Below are 20,729 nucleotides of genomic sequence, written 5' to 3'. Positions count from 1 at the left end.
AATGTGCGCAAATACTTTTGTTTTAGTTTAGAGATACAGCGTGGAAACAGGCTATTCAGTCCACGGAGTCCACGACAACCATCGTTCACCCCGTACACCAGCACTATCCTACACACAAGGGACAATTTACATAATTTACAGAAGCCAATAAACGATTCCCGATGTTGGCGGAGTCCAGAACCAGGAGCCACAGTTCCTGAATAAGGGGTAAGCCATTTAGACCGGAGATGAGGAAACACTTTTTCACACAGAGAGTTGTGAGTCTGTGGAATTCTCTGCCTCAGAGGGCGGTGGAGGCCAGTTCTCTGGATACTTTCAAGAGAGAGCTGGATAGGGCTCTTAAAGATAGCGGAGTCAGGGTATATGGGGAGAAGGCAGGTACGAGGTACTGATTGGGGATTCTCAACCATGATCACATTGAATGGCGGAGCTGGCTCGAAGGGCCGAATGGCCTACTGCTGCACCTATTGTCTATTGTCTATTGTCTATTTAGACCGTTTTTTTAGGATGTGGGAGATATCCATAGCACAACGAGAAAGCCCACATGGTAACAGGGAGAATGTATACACTCCGTGTAGACAGCACCCGTAGTCAGGATCAAACCCTGATGGCTGGTGTTGCTCCGCAGCAACTCTACCGCTGCGCCTGACCAAATCAATCCGAATATAAACATTGCTGAGTGATGGTAGTAGAAACAACACTGGAATATTTTGAAGCCTTTATCTGATTCCCTAGTGCACCCGTGCTTTCAAATTCACGAGAAATGTTCGATGGACAGCAGCGGATATACTCAGTGGCTCCATCAACAATGTCAAAGGAGCAGATTACAGTCAGAACACAAGAAGCATCTCTAGCATACACAGAATAATGGCAAAAGTTAGAACCAAGGAAATGCGGATGCAGGTTTACCAAGGAAAGACACAAAATGCTGGATTAAATGAAGAAAGGTTTCGGCCCGAAGAAAGGTTTCCCCAGCATTTTTGTCCACCTTCGATAGGTGACGTTTGGGGTCGGGACTCTTCTTCATACTGTCTAAAGAAAGGTCCCGACCCGAAACCTCACCTATCATAGGACATAGGTTGTTGGATATGGGAATCTGAGTAGATCAGACAGACCCTAAATGATGTGCCGAAAAAAATAAAATCAATTTTCAGAATCTTTTATCACTTTCATCTCTGCAAGGTGTCTTTGGAAGAATATTAGCCTACTTCACCACCACAAACGTATGCTTCCATTCCAAGTTGCGCTCATTTTAGTCAGAGTAACAAGCGAGTTCGGTACTCCGAATAAACATCGATCGAAGTGCTGTAGATTCAGTGAGTGTAGCTTTTTCAAGTTTGTATTTGTCAGGGGGCAGATAGAGAGGGCAGATGCGAGTGGGAGATGCGAGGGGAGGTGGGGGGGGGGGGGTGGGGGGGGGGGGGGTGGGGGGGGGGGGGGGGGGGGGGGGGGAGATCCGCCTCATCCGCCTCATCCGCAGACAGGATCGACCGCCCGGGGGTCGGCCGGAGACGTCCAGGCCGACGGGACACCGGCTCCTAGGCCCCGTCAGCGCACAGAAGCGCCAAACCCAGCTCACCGTCTCTCCCGCCGGGTCAACTGACAGCCCGGACCAACGACACCAGGAGCCCCAGACCAACAGCCAGCACGGTGAATCAGCGCACAGCTAGCGGCAATTCCAGCTCAATCCCGCTCCAACAACAGGGGAACCCGCTCCCCGATGGGCCGTTACGGCGACAAGTGCCAGTTCCCCCATGGCCTGGCCGAGCTGCGCTCCTCAATTACAAGCCACCGCAAGTACAAGCCACCTTACGTGCAAACTACCGGCTTCAGCCCCTACGGTACCCGCTGCCACTTCATCCACAACCCAGAGGAGGAGCGAGGGCCTCGCCTGCGTCAGCGCCAACCTGGGCTCGGCCTCCTGGGCTGCGCTGCGGGCGGCTTTCAGCCTCGACCTGGAGTTAGAGCTAGCCCGGAGTCTGGGTTTGGGGCTGGGCAAGTGAAGGGGGCGGAATTTCCTGCTACCGCCAGCACCACCAGCAGGACCAGCAGTTCCAGCGGGCGCCCGGTCTGCCCATGGCCGGCAGGAGCCCGTCCGCAGACTCTCCGACCAGGCTCCGAGTCGCCCCTTCGAGCACGGCTGGCGCATGCCCATCTTCAGTAGGACCTCGGTGTCGGACTGACGGGAGGGGGTTGGAGGTAGAGTGCTGCAGGCCAACCGGGCGGGACAGGCAGAGCCGAGCTGGAGCCAGCAGCTGCAGCACCGGCTGCAAGTCCGGGGCTGCCCAGCCAGCTCAGGGCCACCCCGGACAGGGACGGGACACCGGGGTTCAGATGGGGACTGTCCAGCAGCAATTCAACAGCGCCCGCAGCGACGGAGAGCCGGGCCCGACCCCGCCCACGGCCGAAACGCAAGCCTGCATACAATGCAGCACCACCGTTGCCGAGACTGTTTATAGCTGGTGACCTATGACCGGGCATGCACAGTCGGAATACCGAACTCACTTTATTTGAATATATCTTGGATACTTTGGCATTTCTTCGCCTCTAATTTAATTCCAACCAAGAAATCAACTGATGCCGAGAAAAGATATTAGCAATTCACTATTTGTTTCGTTCAGTTTAGTCAGATCAGTTTAATTTATTGTTACGTGTACTGAGATAGAGTTAAAAGTTTTTGTTGCATGCTAACCAGTCAGCAAAATGGCAATACAAGATTGCATTCAATCGATTTACCGTGCATAGATACATGATAAGGGAATAACGTTCAGTTGAAAGTAAAGTCAGCAAGGATAGTCCGAGTCGACGAAACGTTAAGCAATTCACCATTTTCCAAATTCACAATTCACCAAAATTCACCATTTTGATGTTCCCAAATGGATATTGAAGAATCTAAGGTAGACCAATGTAGCACTCCATTGTTGGCTCCGCGTGCCTTCTCCATGAACGAACAAAAACGCACAGTCTTCAATGTTTTCTAGAGTCCTGCTTTACGCATTTATTTATCAAGTTTACTTCAGCCCCGTTAAAATAGTCTGTAGAAATGTATACCCCTTTTTATTATCTTGAACTGAATATATTTTAACCATTACACCCTTTCATTCCCTGAAACCATTAATTTCACGGTTGACTGCAAGTGTGCTGATGGAACAACAATGAAGATTTATCTCTACAACATGCTTTATCAAACTAGAAGGTATTTACGGAGCAATAATAACAATTCAAACAATCTGAGTGAAACTTTGATAGTTTATGTCAAAATGCCTCAAAACGCCTACGATGACTTTCGAAGATATATGCTGAAAACAAAAATGAAGCATTGACTGATACATGTTCTGGTTGTATGCCACAATTTAAAGTCTACCATACAGCTTTAAGAACCGTAGCTGCAGTTGTCTAAAAAAAACTGGCTGTGTCGCTGTCTACCAATGAGAAGCTGAAGTACACAGATGGATCCATTGCCCCTCCTACATCCCAGAATAAAAACGCCAGACCCGACAGAAAGGCGAGCAGTCACTGCGTTTTATCGTATTATTAAGCTGCGGAGTATATAATACCCTGCCTGTTTTGACTAGGCAATTAGAAGATATATTCTACATCGTGGTAAGAACAGTGTTACCGATTAATCGAGGAGAGGCCTGTTTTTCAACATTATTTGAGTGCGGAACAATGGCGTACGGACCGAGGTTTCCTTTTAACGAGATTGCATTCATGCTTCTGATATGTGCACCGGATCTAATTTCCGGGCAATTGCGTTATTCTATACTCGAAGAAAAAGAAGAAGGGGCATTTGTTGGAAATATCGCTCAAGATCTGGGCCTGAATGTACGGCAATTGTCAGCTCGCAAATTCCGACTGAGCTCCGATGACGGAGGGCGATACATGAAGGTTAGTTTGGACAATGGAATATTATCTATTCGTGAAAGAATCGACAGAGAACGTATCTGTAGGCAAGCGGAAATGTGTACCGTGTCTTTTAAAACAACACTGGAAAATCCGTTAGAGGTGTACCGCGGTGTAGTAGAGATTCTTGATGTCAATGATAATCCACCTACTTTCGGAAACGGCAGCATCGTATTACAGACATCGGAAGCGAGTGCACCCGGGGTACGTTTCCGTCTCGAGAGGGCAGAAGATCCTGATATTGGAATAAATACTGTCGTCGCCTACACAATCAGTTTCACCGAGTATTTTAGTATCAAAACACACAGAACCGAGAGCGATGTTCTTATACCAGAGTTGCTGTTAGATAAGTCACTGGACCGAGAGCTGCTATCTTCTTTTCAGCTCTTGCTCACTGCGACAGACGGTGGCACTCCTCAGAGAACAGGGACAGCTCAGATTCTTGTTACTGTTTTGGACTTCAATGATAATGCGCCTGTGTTTGATGATGACATTTACAGGGTCAGCGTAAGCGAGGATGCACCACATGGTACCTTGGTGCTGAAAGTCAAAGCAAATGATTTGGACGAAGGGCTGAATGCTGAGATAGCATATTCTTTCAGTGATGTTGATTTGCGAAGAGCGCGTCATTTATTCAGTTTAGACCCATATAGTGGGGAGGTTCGAGTTGAAGGACCGCTGGATTTTGAAGAAGCAAACAGCTATTCTCTTGCTGTTCAAGCTGTGGACCACGGTTCACCCGCAATGGCCGGACATTCTAACGTGCTGATCAAGGTCATTGACGTGAACGATAACGCGCCTGAGATTAAGGTGACATCAGCTTCCAACAAAATCCCGGAAAATGCTCCGCCAGGGACATTCATAACGTTCTTTGATGTTATTGACCGGGATTCTGGAGAGAACGGTCAAATCAGCTGCGAGCTACCCAAGAATATCCCATTTAGCCTACAGACATCATCGAACCATTATAAATTAATTACCAGTGCAACGTTGGACCGTGAAACAATTTCTGAGTTTAAATTACCAATTCTAGCCCGGGACCTGGGATCGCCTTCACTGACGTCAAATAAAACCATCCATATTACAATAACCGATGTAAACGATAACGCCCCGCGGTTTGCTGAATCAACCTATAACGTATATGTGATGGAGAACAATGCACCCGGCGCATCGATTTTCGTACTAACTGCTCTAGATCCTGATCTGGAGCAGAATTCCTATGTCTCTTACTCTTTGGTGGACAATTTCATCCAAAATCTACCAGTGTCCACTTACCTGGCCATTAACTCCATGAACGGTACCATTTATGCGTTGCGGTCATTTGACTATGAGGAACTCAAAAACTTCCAGATTAACGTACAAGCCCGAGACGCTGGGGTGCCTCCATTGAGCAGCAGCGCCACGGTGAATGTGATCATCCTGGATCAAAATGACAACGCGCCCGTAATTGTTTCACCTTCAGAACAAAGTGGATCAGCAGAGGTTTTGCGCCGGTCAGCGGGTCAAGGGTATTTGGTCACCAAGATAATGGCAACTGATGAAGATTCTGGTCAGAATGCACGGCTCTTTTATCAGATGGTGAAATCTACCGATCCCACTTTGTTCACCGTTACGAAAAATTCAGGTGAAATCAGAACAGCGCGCAGTATTTTGCAGACAGATATTTCTGTACACACGCTGGTCATCTTGGTGAAGGACAATGGGCAGCCAAGCCTGTCCAGTACAGTTACAATGAACATTAGCGTTTTGGAGAACAGTACTGAAGGAATCACGGAAAGCAGTACCTTGGTGAAAAATTCGGGATATTTATCTGATCCAAATGTTTACTTAATCATCATTTTCAGTTGCACCTCCGTTGTCTTCCTTCTGATCATCGTTCTGTTGATTGGGATCAAGTGTAAACAGGATAGAAGTATCATCCAAGGGTATAACACCCCCAGTTATTGTTACAATCGCGGAGATTCGCAGGGCACGTTTAATGGAAGGCCTGCCATGGAGGAAACTTTACGCTATCCCGGGACAGGACGGGTTGTCCGTGTGCCGGAACCGCATCAATACTCGGTCTGCCTGTCTCCAGAGTCAGCGAAAAGTGATTTTCTCTTCTTGAAGCCATGCGGCGCTCCCACGTCTCAGGCGCAATGATGCGTAACCCCTTGGAAGGGGTATCTTATTTGGGGTAATTATAATATCAAGGAATGTGAATCATTCGTGAGTGAAATATTTAGGAAAATATTATTTTGATCCATTTTTACGCTTTCGTTTAAATAGTGCATTTGTTGTAATGGTTAAAATATATAACTTTCAGCAAATAAAGTCCAATCGAATGAGTGTTGGATCTGTCAAATCTAAAATGTCTTATTGCTTATCATTGAACGACGGACAAATATACACTGTCCATCTTCAAATCCAGTGTTAAAACGCATTTGTACTCCCTGGCTTTTGACCATGCCTGAGGCTTTGCTTCTGTTTGTGGTGTTTTTGATGTTTCTTTATTTTACATGTCTTTTCCTACTATTTCTTTTGATTGTTATTTTTGGTGTGTATTAACTTTTTTGTCAATGATTAGTGATGTACAGCACTTTGTTGCAGCTATGTTTGTTTTTAAAGTGCTCTATAAATAAAATTATTATTATTATTATTATTATTATTATTATTATAAGATCAATTACATTAAGGATGCTGAATCCATTTACTTGCTTAAACTAAAATACACGCGAAAGACGTTCGTCCTCAGCATATTCCATTTGAAGCGCTGATATGAACAGAGCACGTAACCAAATAACAAATTTAGATGACGAGAATTAAAATATAAAATGAACCCGAATCACGAGAGACTGCGGATCCTAAAATATTGTACAAAATAAAACGAGGTGTTTGGAAACTCGTCAAATGGGCCACCAATTGAGCTTGGATATGGACAGATAACGTTTGTGGTAGACACTCTTCCTCCAATCTGGACTAATGGAGTATTAACTGTTAGAAAGAGGTGAACGTAAGTGGTGAGGCAAGTGGAATCCAGCAAAGGAATGCGTTGGTTGACAGATGCAAAACAACGGATTGCGGGAGTTAATAGGTGAAAAAGAATGAGATGATGGAATCCGATAAGAAGGGGAAATTAGAAACATATATATAGAAGTATAGGCAAGCAGGGTTCTTGGGTGGTTGTTTGCAGAGGCTGGGTGTTGTTATAGTAAGTAAGTAAGTAAGTATTTTTTATTTATATAGCACTTTTAAATCAAATCACGTTGAAGTCAAAGTGCTTTTCAGAGAATAAATTATATTTCCATACACCCATATAAAAGAAAAAAGAAAAACGACACAGTAAACTATAGGATTTAAAATGAAACGTCTACCCACAGCAGAAACCCCAGTGAGGGAAGGCACCAAAAAGTCCAGTTCTCCTCTTCCTCATAGTCCATCCGAGGTCGGGGCCTATTTGTGGCCTCCTCAGCCAGTCCGATGTTTTCAGGCCCTCTTGCCGGGATGCAGTGGTGGATGACGAGCAGAAGGAAGATCTGGAACAGCTGAAAGATGAGTAGACGAGGAGTGGAAATAAAATATGTACGCGAGAGCAGCCGTGTAGATCCACAGGAGAAGGTGGTGGATGGGCGGTAATCTATACTTGAAAAATTCAATGTTCATGCCTTTGGGTTGTAGACCACGCAAGCTCAATATATGGGTGCTTGTATTTCAGTTTGTATGTGGCCTCTCTGAGTATGGAGAAAAAATGAGGACAGAGAGATCTGCATTGGAATGTGAATTGAAGATGTTGTAATCAGGAGTTCTAGTTGGCTCTGGTGGTCTAACTGCAACTGTTTGGCGAAGTGGGCGTCTCATCAGCCATCCAATTGAGACCACATACCTTGTAATCTTTCATGCACCTTCCCTTGCTTAATCACACAATTCCTATGTCGCTCAGACCTGAATTGTGCACAATCATTCAAATGAGGCCGAAGCAATATTTTGTTCAGCCGTTGCACGATATCTGAACTATTTTGCTGCGCACCTAGGCCAATGAGGGCAAGGGTGCCACATGCGAACGTGACCACCCTGCTTACCCGTGCTCCCCATTTATAAATAACTAATTTTTATACCCCCAAAATATCCTTAGGTCCTCGAATTCCGTGCAAGACTTTGCCACTCACTGATTGTCGTATGTCTACAGGGCTCACAAATGAGAAATGTCGTGCAAAGTACATCAGAAACGACGAAGTATAATCTTATCGTAAATGCCACCCTGCCGCTGCGAATACGCATTTGGTTTAAACTTCTGAAAGATATTAGTATTTTCTATCCCCCACTTCCCATTCAGATTACCAATGAAAACAAACTTATTTTCAATGGTTGACAATTACGACGAAGGGGCCCAGGCCTGATTATTTAATTGATCTCTTTCCTTAGATAATCGTTGAGCTGATGAATGTTTGCAGCCTTTTGTGTTGTTTTCCCTTATTGATGATATTTAATACTTGGGTCAATTGAGGCTTGAAGCTGGTTCTGTGTCTTTCTGCAACCGAAGTGATTTCGAAAGAACATCCACATCTTGTGGTATAACTAATACTAAGTTTAAACTTAATTCAGCAACTAAAAACTTGCTGGGGCTCATGTCCAGGATTATCAGTCAATCACCCCCCAAAAAAGGATTATACTTCTTTGCTTGCATTCTATTTCTCATACCATCATCTAGTTCTTCGTGTTCGCTTGTAATGAATTCGTAGCTTTATAATAATATCTCCTCAAATATGCATTGCTGCCTGTTTAGTAGTGCAAGAACAATATGGAACTCTAGCAAAACACAAAGTATTGGAGGAACGCAACGGATCTGGCAGCATCTGTCGGAGAAATGGACAGTCAACGTGTCGTGTCCAGGACCCTTTTTCGATATATTGCAGATGCTGCGCACCATGCTTTCCTCCAGCACTGTGTATTTTGCTTAAGATTAATGCGACGGCAATTTCTTATGTTTCCATTAATCTACCCCAGCAGCGAAGAACAAAAAGGTACGAAGTTTCCAAATAAATATATTTTGATTCAATTCTTAACGGCAATTGCCAGACTCTGGCTCATGTTGTAGGGAGTATTTTTCCGTCTGGTATATTGGATCCCAGATGTAATGATGCAACCTATCTGTACATTTTTTGAGTGAATGGATCTATTCAGATGGTATGAAGCATTTTCAGGTCACAATGCCACCAAAACATGTCTGCTTTGACTTTCTAGGTTCAACGCGGAAAACAAATCAACCTGTTATTTGCAGGAATTAGCGTTTATGGTTTTTCACAGTTAAATATTTTGGGGAACAGTCCAGCTTTAAGAATTGCAACTGTAGTTATTAAAAAGAACTGGTCGTGTCGCTGTCTACCAATGAGAAGCTCAAGTGCATAGATGGATCCATTGCCCCTCCCACTGCCCAGAACAAAAACGTCAGACGCGACGAGAAAGGCGAGCAGTGCCTGCGTTTTGATGGTGGGATCAAGCTGGGGAAGATAGATTTACAGTGTGTTTCCTTACGGCTTTCAGAATATATATGACTTACATTATCTTGTAATAAGAATTTTTTTACGGATTACCCGAAGAGAGGCTTGGTTTTGGACATTCGCTGACTACGGAACAATGGCGTACCTACTGAGGTTTGCCTGCAATGTGTTTACGTGTATGTTACTGGTATGTGCACCGCATCTAATCACCGGGCAACTTCGTTATTCTATTCCGGAGGAAATGGAAGAAGGCGCTTTTGTTGGAAATCTCGCACAAGATCTGGGTCTGAACGTGCGGCAATTATCAGCTCGCAAATTGCGACTCGGCTCTGATGACGGTGGACGGTACATGAAGGTTGGTTTAGACAATGGGGTATTATCTATTCGTGAAAGAATCGACAGGGAAGGTATTTGTAGGCACACCGAAATGTGTACTATATATTTTAAAACAACACTAGAAAATCCCTCGGAGGTGTACCGCGGGGAAGTAGAGATTCTCGATGTAAATGACAATCCTCCCAATTTCGATGACGGAAGCATCGCCTTGCAGATATCTGAAGCGATTGCACCCGGAGTACGTTTCCGCCTTGAGAGCGCGGACGATCCCGATATTGGAATAAATACTGTCACCGCCTACACAATCAGTTCCAATGAGCACTTTAGTATAAAAACGCATACAAAAGAAGATGGTATTATGGTAGCTGAGTTACTGTTAGAGAAATATTTAGACCGAGAAGTCCAATCATCATATCAACTCTTGCTTACGGCGACTGACGGTGGGATACCTCAGAGATCAGGCACAGCTCAAGTTCTCATTACTGTATTGGACAATAATGATAATCCACCAGTGTTCGATCGAGATAATTACAGGGGCAGCTTAAGTGAGAACGCTCGGCAAGGTGCCATTGTGATGAAAGTCAATGCAAATGACGCGGACGAAGGTCTGAACGCGGAGCTGACGTACACTTTTAGTGATGTTACTTTGCGAAGAGTGGGTAATTTATTCAGATTAGACCCACATAATGGAGAGATCCGTGTAGAAGGACCGCTGGATTTTGAAGAAGCAACTAGCTATTCTCTCGATATTCAAGCTATGGATAATGGTTCACCTCCAATTACTGGGCACGCAAATGTGCTGATCAAAATAACTGACGTGAATGATAACGCACCCGAGATAAAGCTGACATCAGCCTCCACCAAAATCCCGGAAAATGCTCCACCAGGAACATTCATTATGTTCATTGATGTTATTGATCGTGATTCTGGAGTGAATGGTCAAGTCCGCTGCGAGTTGCCTCAGAATGTTCCTTTTAGACTACAAACAGCATCGAGCCATTATAAATTGGTTACCAGTGAAACGTTGGACCGTGAAGTAATTTCTGAGTACACATTACCAATTTCAGCATGGGACTTGGGATCGCCTTCACTGTCGTCAAATAAAACTATACATATTGCAATAACCGATATAAACGATAACGCCCCGCGGTTTTCTGAATCATCCTACAACGTATATGTGACGGAGAATAGTGCTCCGGGTGCATCCATTTTTGCACTAATTGCACTAGATGCTGATCAGGAGCAGAATTCCTATATCTCTTACTCTTTTGGGGACAATCGGATCCAAACCCTGCCAGTATCCACTTACCTGTCTATTAACCCAATGAACGGTACTATTTACGCGCTGCGTTCTTTCGACTATGAGGAACTCAAGAACTTCCAGATCAATGTACAAGCCCGTGATGGTGGGGTGCCTCCGTTAAGCAGCAGCGCCACGGTGAATGTCATCATCCTGGATCAAAATGACAACGCGCCGGTAATTGTTTCGCCTTTAGAACAGAGTGGATCAGTGGCAACGGAGATCGTGCCCCAATCAGCGGGTCAAGGTTATTTGGTCACCAAAATAATAGCTACAGATGCAGATTCTGGTCAGAACTCACGACTCTTTCATCAGATGGTGAAATCTACCGATCCCACTTTGTTCAACGTTGGGAAGATTTCCGGTGAAATCAGAACTAGTCGCAACATTTTGCAGTCCGATATTGGTTTACAGACTCTGGTCATCTTGGTCAAGGACAATGGGCAGCCAAGCCTGTCCAGTACAGTTACAATGAACATTCGAGTTTTGGAGAACATCACTGAAGGAATCACCGAAAGCAGCACCTTTGTGAAGAATCCAGAATATTTCTCTGATCCAAATGTTTACTTTATCATAATTTTCAGTTGCACTTCCGTTGTGTTTCTTCTGATTATCGTTCTGTTGATTGGCATCAAGTGCAAACAGGACAGAAGTATTATCCAAGGGTATAACACCCCCAGTTATTGTTACAATCGTGGAGAGTTGCACGGCACGTTTAATGGAAGACCTGCTATAGAGGAAACTTTACGCTATCCCGGGACAGGCCGGGTTGTCCGCGTACCGGAGCCGCACCAATACTCGGTCTGCCTGTCTCCAGAGTCAGCGAAAAGTGATTTCCTCTTCTTGAAGCCATGCGGCGCTCCCACGTCTCAGGCCTAATGATGCGTATGCTCAAGGAAGGCGCATCTTATTTGTGGTCATTTTACTCTCGAGGCATATGAATAATTCGTGAGTGAAATATTTAAGAAAATATTGTGCATGTTTTCTATTTCATTTAAAGTGAGCATTTGTTGTCATGGTAACGAATATATAACTTTTAGCAAATAAAGCCCATCGTCTGAGAGGTATCTGTCAACTCTGATCAAATGATATTGCTTATTATTGAACGACATACATATATACATTGCTGCTGGATCAATCACATTAAGGATGCTAAATACATTTACTTGCCTAAAGTAAAATATACGATAAAGAATTCGACGTCAGCATATTCCATATGAAATGCTGATAGGTACAGAGCAAATAACTAAATAACAAACTTAGAAGACGGAAATGAAAATATAAAGTGAATGAGAAACACAAGATGCGAAAGCTGATAGATAAAATGATCTGGCGGGAAACTCATCAGGTGGGCCCCGAAGTGAGCTGGGATATGGATAGCTAACGTTTCAGGTTGCCCCATGCCTCCAATCTGGACTAGGGAAGTATTAGCTGGCAGAAAGCGGTAAATGAAAATGGCGAGGCAAGTGCCGGCAAGTTGAATACAGGAAAGGAAAACTTGGCTGGCAGATGGAAAACAACGGATGGAGATGGTCACATAGGCGGGAGTTAAGATATGAAAAAGGAGAACGAGATGGTGGAATCCGATAAGAAGGGAATGTACGAAAGAAACTATAGAAGTATGGGCAGGCAAGGCTCATGCGAAACAGTACGACGGGTAGAAGAGGATGTGAATGTGAGCACCCTTATGGATCAGCAGGAGAAGGAGGTGGGCAGACGGTAATCTACAGTTGGAACAATGCATGTTCATGCCTTTGGATTGTAGGCCACACAAGCGGAATATAGGGTGCCGGTATTTCAGTTTGTATATGACCTCCCTCTGCGTATGGAGTAAACTGAGGACATAGAGACTGCATTGGAATGGGAATATAACTGAAAATATTGCAATCAGGAGTTCCAGCTCGCCTACCAATGACGTTCAGACCAGAACTGTGCACAATACTTCAAATGCGGCCAAAGCAGTGATTTGTTCAGCCATAACAGGATATCTCAACTATTGTATTCCCAACCTACGCTGATGAGCGCAAACGTGCCATATGCAAATGTCACCACTAGCTTCCATTTTTAAAGAACTATTTTCTTATAGCCCCAAAATATCCTTATTTCCTTCAACTCTCAGCAATACCTTGCCTCTCACTCATTATCGTGTGTCTGTAGAACTCACAAATCAGAAACGTCATGCAACCTACAGTAGAAGCAATTTAGTATAATCTTGTCCCAACTGCTATCCTTGCCGCTGCGAATGCCATTTAGTTTAAATTTCTGAAATATATTAGTATGTTCTATCCTTAATTCCCCATTCACACTGCTATTGAAAACTAAAACATATTCATTGGTTTGCAATTCTGATGAAGGGCCCAGAACTGACCATTTAATTGTTCTCTTTCCTCATATAATCTGTGACCTGATGAATGTTTGAAGCCATTTGTGTTTTTTTCTTCGTAGATGAGATTTCATGCATGGGTCAATATAGTCTTGAATCATATTCTGTGTCGTTCTGCAACCGAAGTGATTTCGATAGAACGCCCACATCTAGTGGTATAAATAATACAATACACCTCTGAGGATCAATGCGACATTGAGTCGCGTATATGTAAATTGCACGAAGGGAATGTTTGGAAGAAGTGCACAATGAAACAAAGGGGCACAAAGTAAATAGGAATTCACAAATCGTCCAATTTTCCTGTGCTCAACCTCCCACTGACACCTTTGTACGAGTCTTCCCATTCTATCAGCCTGATTCTCTGAATTAAAACGCGTACACAAATGCAGACACTCCTGACAGAATCAATCCAAATTTACTTTCTGATTTGTGATGGTAAAAGATGCACCTGACAATCAACTCTATTTGATTTGGAGCTGAATAATCTTTCCCCATGAACACCTTACTTGAAAGACAAAATTCCTTCACCTGTTGGTACCGTTGAAAGCGACATGTTCACTAAATCCAGCTTTAAGGAAAGTGGCACTACAATTCTTTAAGAAACGTGACACTACAAAGAATCTCCTCATATACTTACAATAAAGCAATAAGAAACTCTCTCAAAACAAAGTATTGGAGGAACGCAATGGGTCGGGGAAATGGACAGTCAACGATCCGGTACAGGCCCCTTATTCGATCGATTGCAGGTGCTGCGTCCCCCACTGCCTTCCTGCAGCACCGTGTATTTAGTTTTAGATTGCAGCAACTTCCATTAATGGACCCCAGCAGTGAAGAACAAAATCGTACGAAGTTTCAAAATAAATATATTTCGTTTCAAATCTGAATTGCAATTGCCAGAGCCCAACATATGATGTAGAGAGTGTTTCCACATAATATTTTAATCAAATATTATGTATTCATTCTCAGAAGCACAGAAAAATGTTGTTCATGTTTTGAGCGAATGGATCCTTTCAGATAGTAACAAGGATTTTCAGGTCACAATGCACTCAGTACGTGTCTGCTTTGACTATCAAAGTTAAATGTTGAAAACAAATCGAACCGTTATTTGCAGGAATTGGAGGTTATGGTTGTAGACCGTTAAATATTTAGGGGAACAGTCCAGCTTTAAGAATTACAACTGTAGTTATTGAAACGAACTGGTCGTGTCGCTGTCTACCAATAAGAAGCTCCAGTGCACAGATGGATCCATTGCCCCTCCCACTGCCCAGAATAAAAACGTCAGACGCGACGAGAAAGGCGAGCAGTGGCCGCGTTTTGGTGGCAGAATAAAGCAGAGAAGGATAGATTTACCGTGTGTTTCCTTACGGCTTTCAGGATATGTGATTTTCTTTATCTTGTGGTAAGAACATTTTTTACGGATCACCCGAGGAGAGGCGTGGTTTTGGACATTAGCTGACTGCGGAACAATGGCGTACAAAAACCAAAAAACGAGGTTTGCCTGCAATGTGTTTGCGTGTATGTTACTGGTATGTGCACCGGATCTAATTACTGGGCAACTTCGCTATTCTATTCACGAAGAAATGGAAGAAGGCGCTATTGTTGGAAATATCGCTCTAGATCTGGGTCTGAACGTACGGCAATTGTCGGCTCGCAAATTGCGACTCAGCTCTGATGATGGAGGACGGTACATGAAGGTTGGTTCAGACAATGGGGTATTATCTATTCGTGAAAGAATCGACCGGGAACGTATTTGTAGGCATGCAGACGTGTGTACCATATATTTTAAAACAACACTAGAAAATCCTTTGGAGGTGTACCGCGGGGAAGTAGAGATTCTCGATGTCAATGATAATCCTCCGAATTTCGGAGACGGAAGCATCGCCTTACAGATATCTGAAGCGATTGCACCCGGAGTACGTTTCCGTCTTGAGAGCGCGGAAGATCCCGATATTGGAATAAATACCGTCACCGCCTACACAATCAGTTCCAATGAGCACTTTAGTCTAAAAACGCATACAACAGAAGATGGTATTATGGTAGCCGAGTTACTGTTAGAGAAATATTTAGACCGAGAAGTCCAATCATCATATCAACTCTTACTTACAGCGGTTGACGGTGGGATACCTCAGAGATCAGGCACAGCTCAGGTTCTCATTACTGTATTGGACATTAATGATAATCCACCAGTGTTCGATCATGATATTTACAGGAGCAGCTTAAGTGAGAACGCTCGGCAAGGTGCCATTGTGATGAAAGTCAATGCAAATGACGCGGACGAAGGAATGAATGCGGAGCTAACGTACACTTTTAGTGATGTTGCTTTGCGAAGAGCGCGTAATTTGTTCAGTTTAGACCCAGATAGTGGGGAGATCCGTGTAGAAGGACCGCTGGATTTTGAAGAAGCAACTAGCTATTCTCTAGATATTCAAGCTGTAGACCACGGTTCACCTGCAATTACTGGACACGCAAATGTGCTGATCAAAGTAATTGACGTGAACGACAACGCACCCGAGATTAAGGTGACATCAGCTTCCAACAAAATTCCGGAAAATGCTCCACCAGGAACATTCATAACGTTCATTGATATTATTGACCGCGATTCTGGCGAGAACGGCCAATTCCGCTGCGAGATACCGAAGAACGTCCCCTTTAGAATAGAAACACCATCGAAATTGGTTACCAGTGAAACGTTGGACCGTGAGGAGATTTCTGAATATATATTAGTAATTACGGCATGGGACTTGGGGTCGCCCTCACTGACATCTAATAAAACCATCCGAATTGCTATCACCGATGTAAACGACAACGCCCCGCGGTTTGCTGCATCCTCCTACAATGTCTATGTGATGGAGAATAACGCTCCAGGTGCATCCATTTTCGCATTAACTGCACTAGATGATGATCAGGAGCAGAATGCCTATATTTCTTACTCTTTTGTGAACAATCACATCCAAAACCTGCCGGTATCCACTTACCTGACCATTAACCCAATAAACGGAACGATTTACGCGCTGCGTTCCTTTGATTATGAGAATTTCAAAAACTTCCAAATCAAAGTACAAGCCCGTGACGCCGGGGTGCCTCCATTAAGCAGCCGCGCCACGGTGAATGTGATAATCCTGGATCAAAATGACAATGCGCCGGTTATTGTTTCACCTTCAGAAGAGAGTGGATCAGCAGCAGCGGAGGTCGTGCCCCAGTCAGCGCGTCAAGGATACTTGGTTACCACAATAATGGCAACCGATGCAGATTCTGGTCAGAACTCGCGGCTCTTTTACCAGATGACGAAATCTACCGATGCCACTTTGTTCAACGTTGGGCAAAATTCCGGAGAAATCAGAACAGAGCGGAATATTTTGCAGTCCGATAATCCTTTACAAACTCTGGTCATCTTGGTGAAGGACAATGGGCAGCCAAGCCTGTCCAGTACTGTTACAATGAACATTCGAGTTTTGGAGAACAGTACTGAAGGAATCACCGAAAGCAGCACCTTGATGAAAAATCCAGAATATTTCGCTGATCCAAATGTTTATTTAATCATCATTTTCAGTTGCACTTCCCTTGTCTTTCTTCTGATCATAGTTCTGTTGATTGGCATCAAGTGTAAACAGGACAGAAGTATTATCCAAGGGTACAACACCCCCAATTATTGTTACAATCGTGGAGACTTGCACGGCACGCTTAATGGAAGACCTATCATGGAGGAAACTTTACGCTATCCCGGGACGGGCCGGGTGGTCCGCGTGCCGGAACCGCATCAATATTCGGTCTGCCTGTCTCCAGAGTCAGCGAAAAGTGATTTCCTCTTCTTGAAGCCATGCGGCGCTCCCACGTCTCAGGCCTAAAGATGCGTAACCTCAAGTAAGACGCATCTTATTTGGGGCCATTTAATCTCAAGGAATGTGATTTCATTCGTGAATTAAATATTTAAGATTATATTATTTGGTGCAATTTCGCTTTCGTTTATATTGTGCATTTGTTGTAATGGCAAAACATAATGTTTAGCAAATAAAATACGCTCGTCTGAGTGGGAACTGTTAAGTACGACGGGATTCCTCTTACCTTTCATTGAACCACGTATAGAAATTCATTGCTACTAGATCAATTACGTTCAGGATCTTGAATCCATTCATATGGTTAAAGTAATAACATTTTAAAATTACGACCAAAATATTTGTCGTGTGCATATTCCATATCATGTCCAATGTAGAAAATAACTAAATAAATAATGGAGATGACAATAATTTCAATATTTGATGCACGTGAAACAGATGAGAGTGTGGATGCTAATATCTTGTGCAAAAAAATGAACAAGCTTCTGGGGTCAGTAGACATCTGCGGAAGGATATGGACGGATAACGCATTGGGTTGGGGCAATGTCTCAAGCGTGAAGTACAGAAGGTGTAGCTGGTAGAAATAAATAGGTGCATTGAAGTGGCGTGCTAAGAGTTGGCAAGTTGATGCCAGGTAAGGAAGGGTTGATAGATTCGTCCCCCGGTGTAGATTAGGCCACGTGAGGAGCACTAAATGTATTCACGAAGCTGTAAGAGGTGTATGCAACCCTCTGCCTGACTTTGAATGGCTGTTTAGACCCCTCTGGATTTGAAGGAGAAGTACAGGAGCAGGTGGTGCACATCTCGAATTTGCACGGAAAACTGCCTGGTGAAGGGTGGTGTAGGTTTTCAGAGATGTGTCGAGGAGGGACTGACCTTCTGCAGCGAGTCGCGGAGGTACTGGCCTTCTGCAGAAAGCAAAATCGGGTGGAGATAGGAAGATGTGGCTGGTGGCTTGATCGATTTGGAGTTGGCAAAAATATTTGTGAATAATAATTGGATTGAAAATTACTTGAGAGAACTCAAATGAAAAGCTGTTGGCCGTCCAGGCAGAGGAGGGGCACAGTTGAGGTGACCTCTTTAGAGCCTCTGTTCCAGGAAGAAAATGGGAGCTCTGAGGCATTCTTAATGGGCAATGGAAGTGACAACAGACTGGACGTCCATGATATGATTTGAGGCCAAAAATGCTGAAATGCATCTCAGATGTCTTATAATGTTGATGATGAGGGACAAGAATCATGGGCAAGATGGAGTCGAAGTAGATAAATATGAGCTCACTAACACACGAATATAAAAACAGAATGGGCCTAGCCGGGGTCTCCTGTTTGTATATCTTGAGTAGGAAAACACGTTTATGTTTATACGATGTTGGAGCATAATTAGGCCATTCGGCCTATCAAGTCTACGGCGTCATTCAAACATGACTGATCTATATTTCCCTCTCAAACCCATTCTCAACCCTTCTCCCTATGACACCCTTACTAATCAAGAACATATCAATCTCCACCTTAAGAATATCCAGTGATTTGGCCTCCACTGCCGTCAGTGGCAATGGATTCCACAATGGGGTGGTAGATTGCAACCTTCACGTCGTCCGCCCTGTTTCGACGAATGCAATCAACTCGGCGTGCACAAACCGAAGATCAAATAGAACACGTTGTCCAACAACTTTAGGCTGTGCACGCCACACCACCGAAGAAGTATTCCACAATGAACGCTCTGACTAAAGGAATTCCTCCGTTTCTCCTTTTATTCTGAGGCTATCGCCTCTGGCACTTGCCTCTCTCACTAGTGGAAGTAACCACTCTATCCAGACGATTCACTATTCGGTAAATTTCCCCCTCGCCTTTCTAAACTCTAGTGTGTACAAGCCCAGTGCCGCCAAACGCTCATCGTATGTTAACCCAATCATTTGTGGATCATTCTCGTAAACCTCGTCCCTATCATCGAGAACGCCATCACGTCATTCCTCGGATATGGGGCCAACAATTGCACACATTATTCCAAATACGGTCTGACCAGTGCCTTATAAAGCCACAGCATTACATCCCTATCTTTGTATTCTAGACCTATCAATAAATGCAAACATCGCATTCACCTTCCTTACTACCAATTCGACTTGCAAATTAACTTTTATGGAAGCTTTTAGTGTTGGTGCTCCCAAGTCCCTTTGAGCACCGATTGCTGAATTCCTGGAGCCACTCGGCATCTCGGGCAGCACATGTGGAAACATAAAAGGTCTTGTTTCCAATGCGGGTCCATTCATAAGTACCGGTGGACGAGAAAACGAGTTAGCTCTGAAAGAACTGAAACTCTGGTGCTATGAGGCCAAAACGAGTGAACGTTGCAGTCGGTTTAACTGTTAGGATCAAGTTGCGCTCGTTTGCTTTCAGTCCTCCATTTGTGACCATATTCCATGGAATTGTTCCTGCTCCCTCCCTGGCTTCATCACACCCTTCCTATGTCGTGTTGACCAGAACTGTGCACAATACTTCAAATGTGGCCGAAGTAATCTTTTGTTCAATGGTAATACATCTCTTTACTTTTACTCAGTCCATAAGTTAATGAATGCCATCATGTCATATGTCTTCTTTACCACCCTGTTTCACTGTGATCTCATTTTCAAAGAACTGCTTTCCAGTAGCCATAATATCTCTCTGACCATCAAACTCAAAGTCATTTACGTTCACTGGATGTGGCCTGTCCTGCAAGGCTCATATAACCATAAAACCATATAACAATTACAGCACGGAAACAGGCCATCTCGGCCCTACAAGTCCGTGCCGAACAACTTTTTTCCCTTAGTCCCACCTGCCTGCACTCATACCATAACCCTCCATTCCCTTCTCATCCATATGCCTATCCAATTTATTTTTAAATGACACCAACGAACCTACCTCCACCACTTCCACTGGAAGCTCATTCCACACCCTACCACTCTCTGAGTAAAGAAGACCCCCCTCATGTTACCCCTAAACTTATGTCCCTTAATTCTGAAGTCATGTCCTCTTGTTTGAATCTTCCATATTCTCAAAGGGAAAAGCTTATCCACATCAACTCTGTCTATCCCTCTCATCATTTTAAAGACCTCTATCAAGTCCCCCCCTTAACCTTCTGCGCTTCAGAGAATAAAGAGACCTAACATTCAACCTTTCTCTGTAACTTAGTTGTTGAAACCCAGGCAACATTCTAGTAAATCTCCTCTGTACTCTCTCTATTTTGTTGACATCCTTACTATAATTGGGCGACCAAAATTGTACACCATACTCCAGATTTGGTCTCACCAATGCCTTGTACAATATTAACATTACATTCCAGCTTCTGTACTCAATGCTCTGATTTATAAAGGCTAGCATACCAAAAGCTTTCTTTACCACCCTATCTATTTGAGATTCCACCTTCAAGGGACTAGGGACGGTTATTCCCAGATCCCTCTGTTCTACTGTATTCTTCAATTCCCTACCATTTACCATGTACGTCCTATTTTGATTTGTCCT

The 20,729-nt window shown here is 43.9% G+C and overlaps 3 protein-coding genes across 3 annotated transcripts; all 3 read left to right on the top strand.

Annotated features, from left to right (window-relative positions):
* The first annotated feature begins 3,510 nt into the window (after positions 1-3,510).
* On the top strand, positions 3,511-6,495 carry LOC129701538 (protocadherin gamma-C5-like). The gene has a single exon (XM_055642786.1). It carries the CDS (start codon positions 3,670-3,672, stop codon positions 6,043-6,045), a length of 2,376 nt encoding a protein of 791 aa, XP_055498761.1. The 5' UTR covers positions 3,511-3,669; the 3' UTR covers positions 6,046-6,495.
* Positions 6,496-9,342: 2,847 nt separating this feature from the next.
* Positions 9,343-14,301, top strand: LOC129701537 (protocadherin gamma-C5-like). The gene has a single exon (XM_055642785.1). The coding sequence runs from the start codon at positions 9,517-9,519 to the stop codon at positions 11,893-11,895; it is 2,379 nt and encodes a 792-aa protein (XP_055498760.1). The 5' UTR covers positions 9,343-9,516; the 3' UTR covers positions 11,896-14,301.
* Positions 14,302-14,549: 248 nt separating this feature from the next.
* LOC129701536 (protocadherin gamma-C5-like) lies at positions 14,550-17,585 on the top strand. The gene has a single exon (XM_055642784.1). It carries the CDS (start codon positions 14,866-14,868, stop codon positions 17,242-17,244), a length of 2,379 nt encoding a protein of 792 aa, XP_055498759.1. The 5' UTR covers positions 14,550-14,865; the 3' UTR covers positions 17,245-17,585.
* The last annotated feature ends 3,144 nt before the right edge of the window (positions 17,586-20,729 follow it).

This window comes from Leucoraja erinacea, chromosome 11, assembly GCF_028641065.1.
Source record: "Leucoraja erinacea ecotype New England chromosome 11, Leri_hhj_1, whole genome shotgun sequence".
NCBI lineage: Eukaryota > Metazoa > Chordata > Chondrichthyes > Rajiformes > Rajidae > Leucoraja > Leucoraja erinaceus.
This window is presented reverse-complemented; position numbering and strand designations above follow the sequence as displayed.

Bases quoted from the DNA above. Each gene is read 5' to 3' on its own strand.
- LOC129701538 (XM_055642786.1), top strand. From the start codon at position 3,670: ATGGCGTACGGACCGAGGTTTCCTTTTAACGAGATTGCATTCATGCTT.
- LOC129701537 (XM_055642785.1), top strand. From the start codon at position 9,517: ATGGCGTACCTACTGAGGTTTGCCTGCAATGTGTTTACGTGTATGTTA.
- LOC129701536 (XM_055642784.1), top strand. From the start codon at position 14,866: ATGGCGTACAAAAACCAAAAAACGAGGTTTGCCTGCAATGTGTTTGCG.